This window comes from Aethina tumida, chromosome 8, assembly GCF_024364675.1.
Source record: "Aethina tumida isolate Nest 87 chromosome 8, icAetTumi1.1, whole genome shotgun sequence".
NCBI lineage: Eukaryota > Metazoa > Arthropoda > Insecta > Coleoptera > Nitidulidae > Aethina > Aethina tumida.
In genome coordinates, this window is record NC_065442.1 from 4,365,958 (window position 1) to 4,380,901 (window position 14,944).

The window sequence follows — 14,944 nt, forward strand, 5'->3', positions numbered from 1 at the left end:
GACCAGGGTTATTTTCGATGCGTTCCAGTGTTAGTTTCACTTTTTCAGCTTCCTGTTTAATTTTGATGATTTTTCTGTGAAAAAACCCAGCTGGCCCGCCGCATGGTTGTACTGACGCGTTTCGTAAGACCACACTTCAAACACTTCCACTATCCTGTAGCCTTCTTCCAAAGCTTTAAGTACTTCTACAATGACCCACGTCCCGGTGAACGACCGCTCTTCCTCCATATGGCAACACTCATGTTGTTGCGAACTTTCACTACAGCTGTTGCAAAGGGCGAACATTAACTTTCCCTTCATCCTGACGGGGAGAACGGGTTGGTACAGTTACGTGGGTGGTAAAATTTTACATTTCACCATGCCATCTACGGTGGATAAATCAATGTCCCGGGCTGCAGATCCTATATGAATTGTAGAGTGTCCTATAGGAAATCGACCGTACTTGCACACGAACGGGTACAACAAGTATACGTCGATGCATTTGATGTGCTCACCCTTGTTACATTTGTGGTATGTAACAGTGTTTCCGGTTCGTCCTCCATAAAAACCATCACGAGGATTCAATGGTGATGTTGCCAACACGTTTTCCACAAAATAACGCACTTCACAACACTGTTTTAATAAGATGCGGAAGTTACATTCCCACTTTTCGATAACTTAAAATCCTAGGTTGCAAAGTCGAGTCGTTTTAATGGTGGTAGCCCCGTAACGATTTCGCATGGTATCCATTTTATCTCCTCCAATCTCGGTGAAATTTGAAACTCGTAAACCTTCCGCTGCTCCTCATTAAATCTGTCAACTTTGAGTCCTCTTCCTACTATGTGTTCTTGACCTGTACCGGTGTGGCGGACAATTTAAATACACACAATGTGATTTCATGCACTGCACTGCCGTCGGTCTGGATGGTTTCCTGTCGTGTTTCCAAATCGCAAAAAATGAATAAAAAATCGGTAAGGCTGGGTTCCTTTGTGTTTGACTGAATATAACACTGTTGATTTATCGGATGGTGTTTTTACAGACTTTTCAAAAAATTTCACCACACTCATGCTTACGTTTTCCATCGACCGTTTTAGAGCACTATTCACACATTCGCAAGTCGCCACATTCGTTGGATGTCTTCTTAATCTGTAGATGATTTTCCAAACATTTCCGGCTCCTGAAGTGACGATGACAATCCGCACACTCTATTTTTTCCTCATCCTCGCACAGTGGTGATTCACGACAGCACGGACAAATTCCACTGCAGCGATGGTTGACGAGTGTATTGTAGGGAAGATTACATTCTTCGCAGTGGTAATCACAGGAAAACACAGAGGTTAACGATACAATCGCGTTGTTGTGTCCTTTGTGAAGTAGTAAATTAAGAGTTGGTCCCTCACTTTGTCCTTTAATAATCACTTATCGTCCACCAGCACCGTATTTGAATACTGTAATTCTGTAGTTGGGTAAAGCACGCCGGAATGTGTGCAACTCCTGAATCCCAGCACCCTCTACGGGAATATCAACACCCGCTCTCTGACACAGTTCCATAGCCTGTATTCCTATATATATTTATAAATCAATTTACCATTGTTTGGTGCCAAGCCAAGTTCATCTATAACGTAGAAAATGATGTCTGAAGATTCAAGATTATTATCATCATTACCATTTACAAAGTGGAATGCGTTGTTTTCTGTAATAAACACAAATAAATAAAAAATAAAAAAAAACAACTTACCCATGATAGCAGAATAAAAAGATGAAGTAGAAGTCAAAAAATAAAATAAAAATACGAACAAAAATATTCGTGAGGATGATCAACAGAGTTATTCTTTCAAATATCAGTCAACAGTGTTAGTAAACTGATGGTTGATGTAAGAATATGAAAATGAGAGCAGAAGAGTCTAAATATAAGACCCTGTACCACCACCATCTCTACCATTACATTTCGAATGTGTGGGGGCGTTTCTTCTAGGGTGGTGATTTTTTCACTTCATTAGGTGGTGGTTGTTTCTTTTTATCTATTTGGTGGGAGTGGATGGTTACTTGTGAGTGGTTGACAACAAGGGTGTAGGTGTAAACAGTGAATTCCAGAGTGGGGTATTTTCTTTAAAACCATTTGTATTCTGAAGAATTAGACAGTCTAGAATTTTTATTTAATTCTTAAAATCATTGGCAATATGTCGGTCAGGGCAAACGTGATTGAGGTGAGTTTTTAGCTTATTATATTATTACAATTTACTTATTAAACATATATTTTCTTATATAGGAAAATTGGGACGACGATTGCGGCGGGCCTTCCTTTTTTGACACAGATTTTTACACAAGGACGGAGAATCTGCCGATCATCCGGTATCCACCTCACGGTCTCACTCATGGGGAAAGAAAGGCCTTTAGACGTCGCGAGGGTGAACGTCACCAAAGATTAAGGAGAGAGGCTGAGGCAGATGCGGCAGCGGAGGACGCTGAGGTGGTGGCAGCAGAGGCGGTGGCTAAGGCCGCTGTAGCCAAAGCCGAAGCGGCAGAGCGCCGCGCCGTTGAGGCTGCGGCGACACTTGCTGGTCTCCAAATAGAGGCTAGACGGCTCCGCATCATTGCGGATTCATCAAGTGCAACAGCGAGGGGAATAGCCGTCTCCCTCGATGCAAAAAGACGAAATAAATAATATTTTATTTATATATATGTCGCAGCGCGGTCAGGATTATCGGCCATTTCGAATATTAAATAACACGCAAATAGTCCTTACAATGTAATTGAACTAACAGGCACAGGATTACAACTAATAGTCAAACAATTAGGTAGGAGTCGTATGAAACGCGGTGATCCCGACGGTTATGCCAAGCCAAGCCAAGACTTCTACGCAGCTTCCCTGACGGAGCTTTTCTGTCCGCCCTCGCAGGTCTCCTCTACAGTCACCCTCGGTTCGAGTACCATCCCCTGCTTAGCACTTCCGCTGATTCCACCCAAGTACTATAAGTATGCAACCCATAGTACTACTTGCGTTTCACATGAACCCTCCGACACGGCCATTCTGACAAGTCACACGTCCTCGTGTGATTTTCCTGCAAATTAAGTTCAAACAGTAATAGTTCATTTGGCTTTTCCTGACTAATATCAGACAATCTTTAGTTTTATCAACCTTTCAAATCAAATGCATAAAAGTTTGCCCCAATGCGTGTTACATCTACGATATTTTCGAATATAAGACTAGAGTTTATCTATGGACATGAAAACCTCAAGATCTGCATCACTTAACCAGCAATACAGACTCGTCATCACTTAACCAGCGATGACTCTCAACAGAAATTATCACTTAACCAGCGATAAAATCTCTTCGCCACTTAACCAGCGACGGCTCTCACTAGAAATTATCACTTAACCAGCGATAAAATCTCTTCGCCACTTTACCAGCGACGGCTCTCACTAGAAATTATCACTTAACCAGCGATAAAATCTCTTCGCCACTTTACCAGCGACGGCTCTCAACTTAATCAGTGTCCACACAGTTTTCAGTCCAATGATAAAATAATAATAAAAATATAAAAAATGAATAAAATTAAGATTTAAACTATTATTTACGTTGATTCTTCTTCTTCAGAAAAAGTGATTAAATCATCGTCATTGGGTACAAAGTTTTCTGGCATTTTCTTTATGCGGTCATACCAAATAAATATCTGTTACAAGACACTCATAAAATAATTATTACATTTTTACAATTAACTCTTTCCCAAAATAAGACAACCGATTCCATTCAACACAGGTACTGTTTAGATCTATTTCAAAATATCCAAACATGAACATTGATAATAATTCAAATGCCTTTGTTTATATTCCCAATTAAACACATGAATCATCGTCTAAACAATGATCATCTACACACAACGTCTCTACATTGCCTCTGCCCCCTGCGCCATGATCAAAACCAACTGATTTTGCACTTGCAGTTGCAGATCGACACATGTAAGACAATCCACAGTCTCACTACTGGGACTCAAACTGACGTCTCTTTCAACGCCTTCAAGTTCAACTGGAATATAACTTTCTGGTATTTTCCACGATTTTTCATGCGCTTACTTATAAGTTCGATTGCTACTTAATGACTTCAAAAATATAGATTACCATTCAATACCTCTATCAGGAAGAAAACAATTCTAAACATAGGATCAAATTTTGTTTGGTGTCTGACTTTAGAGCGATCAAACATGACTTTATGATATTTATGTAAATTTTGCATACTTCATAAACTTGATATACAAGATATTGAATAGACTTTTTTAAGAAAAGAACATTTCTCCATATTAAAAGAAAATCTAGCTTTTGTCAGTTTCTATGTCTAAATTTTGAAAATTAATTTTGTAGGAATCGTTTAAAACGCACATGTTAACTACATTGATTTTCTTTAGGCTAAATTCCTCAAATGTCATATGAACAGCTAATCCTTTACTCAAAATTTCTCGGTCAATCATTGTGTCATGTTGCAAACAATAATCCGGTAAAAAGTGAAACAATACTTCAAGAGAGATATTATAAATTTCAACAACAGCCTAAATTTGTTAGGTACTGTTTATACTCATCTGTCCCATGCCAGTCATAACAACAACATTAGAAAATCGTTTACCATTAAGCTTAAGTGATATAGATTTTTTAATGAGCGAACATTCCGACCCGGAATCAAAACAAAATGAAAACTTCTCACCCTTATGTTTTAAAGTGGCTGCAGGTGTGTTTACCAAACACATATTGACGCGACGCTCGGTACTTGATCCCTTCGACTACGGATTGGCGTCTAAGTGGTTGGGTACAGTACAACGTGATGCAAAGTGTCCCTGTCGTCCACACTTGAAACAGGCAATCGATGGCTTCGTTGAATTTGGTCCATTGAATGATGGGTGTCCACTCGAGGTACTGGGTCTCGACATCTGGTTCTCATTATTTCTTGAGCTCCGACACTTGTCCGATTTATGACCCAATTTCCCACAATTGTAACACATTGTTGAAGCCATTGGTAATTTAGGCTTTTTATTGGGGTTGTGGTCGAGGTCGTTCGTCGTTGATTTCCTTTTCATATAAGAAAAAACGGTCAGTTCTTTTAGCAGTTTAGCTCTTGTATCGATGTCGGAGGTAATCGCAAGTCGACGAGTCCTGGGTTCGAATGATGCGATATGTGCAAGAACCGCACTCGCTAGAATTTCTTCTCTTGTCAGATTCGAACACCTAGTCATTAGCGACGTCATTTGGCGAGCTGCATACGATGCAAGACATTCATCATCCTTTGGCTTATTGTTTAGGAAATTTAGAAAAACAGTCGCTGTTGTTTCGGGACAATGATATCTTCACGCAAAAATGTCTTTAAATTCCGACCACGTCATCTCCGGGTATGTCACTTTTGATAGCCAAGAGGATGCTTGACCCCTTAAAGCTTTACTAAGCAAAATTATCAGGGGTGCACCACTCATTGATTTGTCCGAAATGCACATATCTGCCGTCGAGATCCAAGCTTGTGCATCAGCGTTCTCTGTATCCGGATCAAACTCTGGCAATTCTACACTGACCTGATTCGACGGTGGCCGCAGAGCTTGTAGAAGAGCCAAAAAGTTCCTATTTTGTTGTTCCAATAGCGACTCCCACTTCACTTCACTTCCACCAGATCCAGATCCTGATCCTGATTCAAATCTTGATTCAGATCCCACTTCTGATGTCGCAGCGCGGTCAGGATTATCGGCCATTTCGAATATTAAATAACACGCAAATAGTCCTTACAATGTAATTGAACTAACAGGCACAGGATTACAACTAATAGTCAAACAATTAGGTAGGAGTCGTATGAAACGCGGTGATCCCGACGGTTATGCCAAGCCAAGCCAAGACTTCTACGCAGCTTCCCTGACGGAGCTTTTCTGTCCGCCCTCGCAGGTCTCCTCTACAGTCACCCTCGGTTCGAGTACCATCCCCTGCTTAGCACTTCCGCTGATTCCACCCAAGTACTATAAGTATGCAACCCATAGTACTACTTGCGTTTCACATGAACCCTCCGACATATATATATTGTATTGAGAAAAAATTTAATATTAAAAATATACGTTACAAATAAATTTGAATGTTTTTTTTTCAATTACCTCACTGTTTGAAAACATCGGTGATAAATATGATGTACAGAGTGCTGACATTTCATTTCAATGTTGGTCATTGAGTATCGCGGTAATGGTTTATTAAACTCTGTTATTGACAACTTACCGTTTGAATTACATCTACCATTTTATCAATACTGTGGTCCTGGTACAAAATTGAAAAAACGACTAGCGGGAGGTGATACAGGTATCAACGAGTTGGACAAAGCCTGTAAACGACACGACATTGCCTACGAGGAAAATAAATCGCTGCAGGATAGACACAAGGCAGACTTTGTTTTGGAAAACGAGGCGTGGAACCGTGTAAAATCCAAGAACGCTAATTTGGGTGAAAAAGCAGCCGCGTGGCTTGTAACAACGGGAATGAAGATAAAAAGGAAGCTCGGAATGGGCCATCGTACACAACACCAATCAAAAATTTCATTCAAGAAAGACATTGTCGACAAAATCGATAAAAAGATTTTAAAATCGGTCGACATAAAACCAGGTAGCAAGTCACTACGAAAAATCGCTGCAGCGGCAATAAAAATAGCCAAAGTCAACACTAAACGAATTGGAGGTCGAAAAAACGTGAAGGTACCTATAACAATTCCGTTTAGTTCGAAACAAGGAGGAATTCTGCCATTACTGCCAATTCTCGCTGGTTTATCAAGTCTTGGAGCCTTAATGGGTGGTGCTGCCGGTGTGGCAAAAACAATAGTCGACGCGAAAAATGCAAAGAAGAATCTAGATGAACAGAAACGACACAATCAACGCATGAAGCAAATAGGAAAAAAGGGTAGTGGATTGTACTTACGAAAAAACCCAAAAGGATACGGTTTGTTCTTGGAAAAAATTCCAAAAAACTACCGATAAGAGTGCCCTCACGAGCACTCTACGATCATGAAATAATCAAATTTGCCAAACAATTGAAAATACCCTATTTTAGAGGTGTTTTTATGCGTGACGCTCTACCTTTGTATCCTAAGAAAAACGAAAGTGCCGTCGTGAACCTGGACGATTCAACAAATTACGGAACTCACTGGGTTTGTTACGCAAAGAGAGGAAATCAAGTCAAGTATTATGATAGTTTTGGGGATTTACGACCACCGCTGGAAATAATTCGATACATGGGAAAAAATTGTCAAATTTATTACAATGTACACCCTGAGCAGAAGTTTAATGAGTCATCCTGTGGTCGTTACTGCTTGAAATTTTTATACAATATAAAACAATGAATACTTTGTCATACTATAATAATAATAAAGAAAAATCATTAATTTTAATTGAGTTTTATTTGATGGTGATTTTACATACATTAACTTTTCAATATACACACACACACACACACACGCACACACACACACACGCCCACACGCACACACACATCCACAATTGCTGTTGTTGTTGTTATTGTTGTTGCGTTTTCTATTATTTTGTGTTAAATAAGCAGTGAGCTAAACTATTACTCAGTCTTATTTGAAACGTTGTGAGAGCAATGTCATATATATTTACTCTTACAAGTACCAACCACATATTAAATATCGATTTTGTAAATCCTATTCAGTTGGATCCCGAAGTACAGTACGGGCTCGCCTTAATTGGATTTCATTCGTACAACAGTATTCCGAATATTGATTCAAATTGTAATACGTTTAACTACCGGAACATAGCCAATCGTATCGGATATATAGAAATCCCCGAGGGTGCATATGAAATAAGTGATATTGAAAAATATTTACGAAAGAGAATTATTCAAGATTCCATTGAAGATGAGTTAGCGGAAGGAAAGATTTTATCGATAAAACCTAACCATAACACCCTCAAGTGCGAAATATATAGCGAAACACTTGCAATTGACTTCATCACTCCGTCTTCTGTTGGGAAATTGTTGGGTTTTTCGGCAAAATTCTAGAAACAGGAACACTTTACGAATCTGACTTACCTGTGGATATAGTAAAGGTGAAAACATTACATATCGACTGTAACATTACCACGGGTGCGTTTTACAAGGACAGACCGACACACACCATCTACGAATTTGCATTGGACAGCAACCCTGGCTACGCGATTGACGAAACGCCAAGACATATTATCTATCTCCCCGTAGTGAACAGAAATCAAATTTAAAACATTTCACTGCAGATTTTGGATCAAAATTTTGAACCTGTTAATTTCCGAGGGGAGGAAATTATTATCCGATTGGAATTGAAAAAGCTCACGTAAAATGGGTTTGACTTTCGATTACTATAATTCGGACAACAACAGTACAAATCCATCAGTATATGAAAAACCGTCATCGTGTGTGAATCAGCTTAATTATCAACAGCAAAAGAAGAAACAGAAGCAGAAGCGGAAGCGCAGGCCGAAGCAACGTTTGACTCTAGACAACGTATTGTTTTTACAATCACTGGGTTACAATGTCGTCGTACAATCAGGTGTTCGAGGTCTACCGCAAACCACGGTACGACGAAACAATTCAAAAAATGGAAACTCGCACCTATTACCCATACATAAAATCGTTCAATAATAATGACGTTATTGAAATCTCCATAAACCAGAGGGATTCCTGGGTACTGATGCACGAGGCGGCAATTGTGATTGAAGGGGAGCTGAGAAGAGATGGTGGTGAAGGTGAAGTTTCACTGGTCAACAATGCTGGTGCATTTATGTTTGACAATATCACGTACGAACTAAACGGAAAAGAAGTGGACTCTGTTCGTACACCGGGAATCGTCTCCACAATTAGAGGATATCTTTGTTACAATCAAATGGATAGCAATATTTTGAGTACGGCAGGATGGTGTTACCCAAACAATCTAGTTACGACGAAGAACAAGTCAACGTTTGTTTTAAGAATACCACTGCATCATCTGTTTGGTCTATTTATCGACTATAAACTAGCTCAATTTGGTAAACACACCTTAAGATTGGTCAGAGCTCGAAGCGATCTAGATGCTATTGTGTGTAAATCCTTGAAAGATACAGCACCCACCTCAGGTATCATCAAAATGACCAACATTTGTCTAAAAGCACCCATTGTTGTTCCAAATGACATGCTGAAAATAAAATTGTTGGATTCGATAAAAAATGATAAACCTATACTTTTACCATTCAGAAGATGGGAATATCATGAACTGCCACAATTAACAACTGGATCAACGAAGGAAATTTGGGGTGTGAAAATATGTACAGCTGTGGAGAGTCCACGATTTGTAATTGCTGCTTTTCAATCGGACAAAAGAGAAAATGATTCGGTTGATACGACCGTCTTTGATAATATGCACGCCTCGGAAGTACGGGTCGTGTTGAACGGTGAATATTATCCAGCTGAACGACAGGGTTTGAATTTTGCCAAACACAGTTATACCGAATCACATTACAACTATACTCAGTTTTTTAACAATTTCAAACATGATGCATCCCAAGCAAAGCAACCTCTACTCGATTATTCGACGTTTAAGGATAATACCATATTTGTTATTGATTGCTCCAAAAGAAATACAGCACTGAAACTGGGTACTATAGATGTTAAATTGGAAATTGAATAGAGGGTCGCATTTCCCCAGAAAACAAAAGCATATTGCGTAATCGTGCACGATTGTGTTTTGGAGTATCTACCGCACTGTGAATATAATAAATATAATATAAGTTGGATATCGGCATCACAATGTGAATAGAACGAGAAAATATTTCATTGTGTAAACACCACAACGATCACAACAGTAGCAAACACATGGAATCCAGCAAGTCTGTCGACGTCGACGTACCGGCGGACAACAACAACAACAACAGCAACATCAACAAGAACAAGGAATGTGAAAGTATTGTTGCAATGAATTGCTGGCGGGATGTTTTCGAAAATCCGTTTAGATTTAGAAATTTAAAATATAAACCTGTAGTTAGAATAATTACACCAAGAAATGTATTGTAAAATTAATTGTGTGTACGAGTAGTAAAAATATCATAATAAAAAAAATCCTAAAAATGACAGCAGTTTATCATTATCGATTCGACACAGGGTCGTAAACATCACAACACAACAACCTGTTGTGGTTGATAAGATTGCAACCACATGTTGGGTGGCAAAAATATTTTGTGAGAAAACTATTTTAATGTTTGCCTAATGATTATAAACAATCCTAAATAGGGTAGAGCAGTTTATCATTATTGGTTCGACACAGTAAACATCCTTCAACCTGTTGTGGTTGATAAGATTGCAACCACATGTTGGAGTGGGAAAAATATTTTGTGAGAAAACTATTTTAATGTTTGCCTAATGATTATAAACAATCCTAAATATGGCAGAGCAGTTTATCATTATTGGTTCGACACAGTAAACACCCTTCAACCTGTTGTGGTTGATAAGATTGCAACCACATGTTGGGTGGGAAAAATATTTTGTGAGAAAACTATTTTAATGTTTGCCTAATGATTATAAACAATCCTAAATAGGGACAGAGCAGTTTATCATTAGCGGTTCGACACAGAGTCGTAACACATAAACCCTACACCTAAATTATATTTTCCTATTTCCGTATTTGTAATGAATTTCTATAAATTAATTAACCGTCTATATTTAACGTTTAGTTTCGAAATGTCATCGGTACCGAGTTCTTCGTCGTCGTCGTCGTCATCGACGCCGTCGCTGTCACCGATCATCAAGTACACCTTAGAAAAAATTGAAGAATTTTTTCAAACGTGTATAGATCGGGAAAAAATCAATAGACTTGAACTGTATAAAAATAAAATTGAGAAGGTTGTTAATGTGCGCGAGATTTACACCGAATCTTCTGGTACACATTTTGAATGTATTTGGGCTAATCCAACGACTGTCGAGGGACCCGATACTTGTGAATGTTTTTACATATTCCGTGCAGTGTACGAAAGCAATCAACTGATGGGTTTAGACGCTGAGTTGTCTTCACACATTACCGCATCATCACCGTCCTTATCTTCGATGTCCGATTCTTCAGAGGCAATAAATCCATCACACTGTCTACAATTTTTATGTAAACCAGAGAGTTTCGATAAACTTTTGATATGTACAATTGAAATGTTAGGCATTATAAGAGAGTTGCTCAAGAAATAACAATAATTTTTTTTTTTTGCTGTAAATTTATCTTTTGTTTTATTCCTTTGTAAAATACTTATATACCTAGTCAAAATTTTAAACTGCTTCAGTGTAAGACAAACCAATCATGCAGTACATACAACAGCGTCAAAAGTTACCCATTGAAAATCTAGATTATCTTGATGACGAAGCAGCAACAGGTGTAAAAAACAGAAGGCATGGTGAATTGTTACCCAACTCATTCAGAGCTCTGTTTATTGGACCTTCAAATTGTGGAAAAACAAATGCATTACTGGCTTTAATTTACGATCCGAACGGAGTACGTTTTGAAAATATTTACGTATATTCAAAAACTCTGTATCAGTCAAAGTACAAACTGCTCGAATCCGTTTTAAATCGTGTCAAAGGAATAGAATATTTTCAGTTTAGTAACAAGGATGAGTTGATTGAACCGTCGGAAGCTAAATGCAATTCGGTATTTATATTTGACGATGTTATATGTGAAAAACAGAATAAAATTCGCGAGTATTACTCCATGTGTAGACACAAGAATATCGATGCCATGTTTGTAGCACAAACATACACCAGTGTATCCAAGCAACTCATTCGCGACAACAGCAATGTAATTGTACTATTTCGACAGGACGAGAAAAATTTAAAGTATGTGTACAACGAACATGTGTCTCCCGACATGGCGTACGAACGATTCAAGGAATTGTGCTGCGACTGTTGGAGGGAAAATTATGGTTGTTTAGTGATTATTAAAGATTTTCCTCTGGACAATGGACGCTTCCGAAAAGGATTTGATCAATATATAAAAGTGTAAGTTTAACATACAACGGAAACAGTCGTGACAATGTCGTCAAACAATACTCAGGTTATGCGTAAAATCGATGAATTATCCCGCAACATACGAAAAAAAATACCAGTTACTTAAACAAGACAAATTGGATAGTGAAGCAGTGTTGGGTGAACTATTTACCCCAATCACCAAACCATTAACTGAATTGACGGCCAAATTTAAAAATTCTACAAAACAGACCACACCAGCAACAACACAGCAAAAGTTGTACAGCGACCCACCACAATTGAAGAAAATCGACGACGATGACGACGATGACGTTTCCAAACAGTTAGAATCTGAAGATGAAATTTTTTACGATCCGGAACAAGCAACTTTGTCCAAGAACAGTAACAGTGATGGTTCATACGACAGCACAAACGACATGTCGACTATCGTCTACACTCCTTTAACTCGTTCATACTTGGACCTGTATTTAAATGACTCTAAAAATAGGGAGGTCGATAAAACGTACGGTGTAAAGTACGATGTAGAAACGGAGCGATGGTTGATTGGAAATTCTGAAATTAATTTCGATACCGAACTGGATCGTTTTACAATTGGAGGTCGAACGTACGACGGACGAAAAGGCATTTACGAGTTGCTGTTTAAAAAAAGTCCCGTTTTTTTACAAGACACGATACAAAAGCGTATTTAGAAAATTTAAAGTGTACTAATGTACATCGAAGAAATTATGCACCTAATGGCTCTATAAGAGGCACGAATACGCTGAAATACAGAAAAGTGATTAAGCCGCTTATGGAACAATCAAACAAGGGCTCATCAACTGGCGATGGAAGTAGAGGAGGAGGAGGAGGAGGATGTGAAATACAGCGACAGCAACAACAACAACAACGACGACGGCAACAACGACGAGTACCCTGTAATACGTTGAATAAACCCATCGAATACGTTTATTGGGATGATGTAAACGAACTGGTACAACGTCTAAAACTATTGGTTTCGTCAAAACATGCCGGAAATAACGCACATGACAATGAGATTATTTCAATCATTGAAGAACTAAAAGAGAGTGGAATAATAAATTAAAAAATTTAATGCATTTTAATCAGTGTAAGAATGGGGCTGAACAAGTTCGGACAGTCCTCACGCAAAGAGTTCAGCAATAAGGATCATAAAAATTGCAAACCCGTCTTACTACCCTTTGAGTTTACTCGAGACGGAAATATTGATTGTAAAAGTCGAAAATTGTGTAATGTCTTGGCAGCCACGAACCTTCTCGACGCAGTAAACAAGGAATATGTAGATAAAAGGTTTGAGGATCATGAATACGAAATAATTGTTATAAAAGAGAGATTGGATAAAACTGTAGAATGGATATCATGGCTCATGAACCGATTAGATCCAGCGACACAATCAGATAATCAGTAAAGTGCGAGTGAAACCCTTCAGTTGACAGATGGCTAAACAGACTCGACATGGTAGCAGCAACAACAACAAAAACTACAACAATCGCAAACACCACAACGATAAAATTGACCTGGTAAATGAACTACACCGACCGATGCGTATAAATTTTCCAAGAAGACAAACCGTTGTTAAAGGATTGGATGATTTGTGGCAATCAGATCTTGGAATATTGGACAAGTATGCCAAATACAATAGAAACTATAAATACATACTGGTTGTGATTGATTGTTTCTCAAAGTATTTATGGGTGGAACCATTAAAATCTAAGACGGGGACCGAGGTGGCAAAAGCATTTGCAAAAATACTGACGGACAGACGACCGAAAAATCTTCAAACTGATCAGGGCACAGAATATTTCAACAGTTCATTCGAGCGACTGATGAAGCAGCACAACATAAATCATTACAATACGTTTATCAGCAAAAAAGCAGCGATGGCTGAACGTGTAATACGAACAATAAAGGAGAAATTGTGTAAACATTTTTCACTGAATGGAGAATACAAGTGGCTAGACGTAATTCCTAAAATAGTGTCGGATTATAACAATACAGTGCATCGAACAATTAAAATGAGACCGTCGGATGTGAACAAGGAAAATGAAGAACGTTTATAGAGAGATGTGTATGCTGGCATTAAAATATGGACGGGACAGGGAAAATTTTCCGTCGGTGATTTTGTACGAATTAGCAAAGCAAAACATGTGTTTGAAAAGGGATACACTCCAAACTGGACCGCTGAAGTTTTCAAGATATTCAAAGTGGTGCACAGCAATCCGAGAACGTACATATTAAAAGATCTTGAGGGTACCATAATCAATGGTGGTTTTTATGAACAAGAACTGCAAAAGACAAAACACCCTGACCTGTTTCTAATCGAAAAGGTTTTACGTAGACGGGGTAATTTATTACTCGTCAAATGGTTGGGTTATAAGAAAGAAGAATGGATTGACAAAAATAACGTTGTAGAGTAACCTGTAGAGACATGTTGAGATCTGTCGAGACCTGTTGTACAATTTTCTGGGGGTTAGTTGGGTGAGATTTCGTTATTTGTGTATGTGTATGTATGTTTAGTAGAGTTTCAAAACTCGGTCCGTGCAGACTAAATAGTGAATAAAATTGTAATAATAGATAACGTAAAAAAGAAAAAGACAACGAGATGAACTTTACGGACTCTTGTGGAACAACAGTTGTGGATATTGCGGAGCAAGGCATCAATTACAATGCCGAGTCGGATCGCATGTGGAGGAACTTTCAAGTAGATATTCAGATAGAAAAACATCTTTTGTTTTGCACCACCCACGAATTCAGTCATGTTTGCCAATATGAAATTGAGTGTGGATTAAGTGTTGTCAGAGACTGTACACCTGTAGTTAGAATAGTGAACACCTGTGAAGATGAAACCAACGTGTCCTTTGACATTGAAGAATGGATAAACTTTATTCGAATTATTCAGAATATTTCAACTGAGCAACCGGAGGAGATGAGCAGTTTATCAGTTACATTTCAAAAAGTG

At 38.5% G+C, this 14,944-nt stretch overlaps 3 protein-coding genes across 3 annotated transcripts; all 3 read left to right on the forward strand.

The window, feature by feature from the left end:
• The first annotated feature begins 1,541 nt into the window (after window positions 1–1,541).
• Window positions 1,542–2,644, forward strand: LOC126266350 (uncharacterized). The gene is made up of 2 exons (XM_049970279.1): window positions 1,542–2,186; window positions 2,249–2,644. Exons 1-2 carry the CDS (start codon window positions 2,160–2,162, stop codon window positions 2,642–2,644), a joined length of 423 nt encoding a protein of 140 aa, XP_049826236.1. The 5' UTR covers window positions 1,542–2,159.
• Window positions 2,645–8,506: 5,862 nt separating this feature from the next.
• Window positions 8,507–9,637, forward strand: LOC126266395 (uncharacterized). The gene has a single exon (XM_049970298.1). The coding sequence runs from the start codon at window positions 8,507–8,509 to the stop codon at window positions 9,635–9,637; it is 1,131 nt and encodes a 376-aa protein (XP_049826255.1).
• A 3,157-nt stretch (window positions 9,638–12,794) lies between these two features.
• On the forward strand, window positions 12,795–14,045 carry LOC126266396 (intermembrane lipid transfer protein vps13F-like). The gene is made up of 2 exons (XM_049970299.1): window positions 12,795–12,884; window positions 13,422–14,045. Exons 1-2 carry the CDS (start codon window positions 12,795–12,797, stop codon window positions 14,043–14,045), a joined length of 714 nt encoding a protein of 237 aa, XP_049826256.1.
• Window positions 14,046–14,944: the final 899 nt, after the last annotated feature.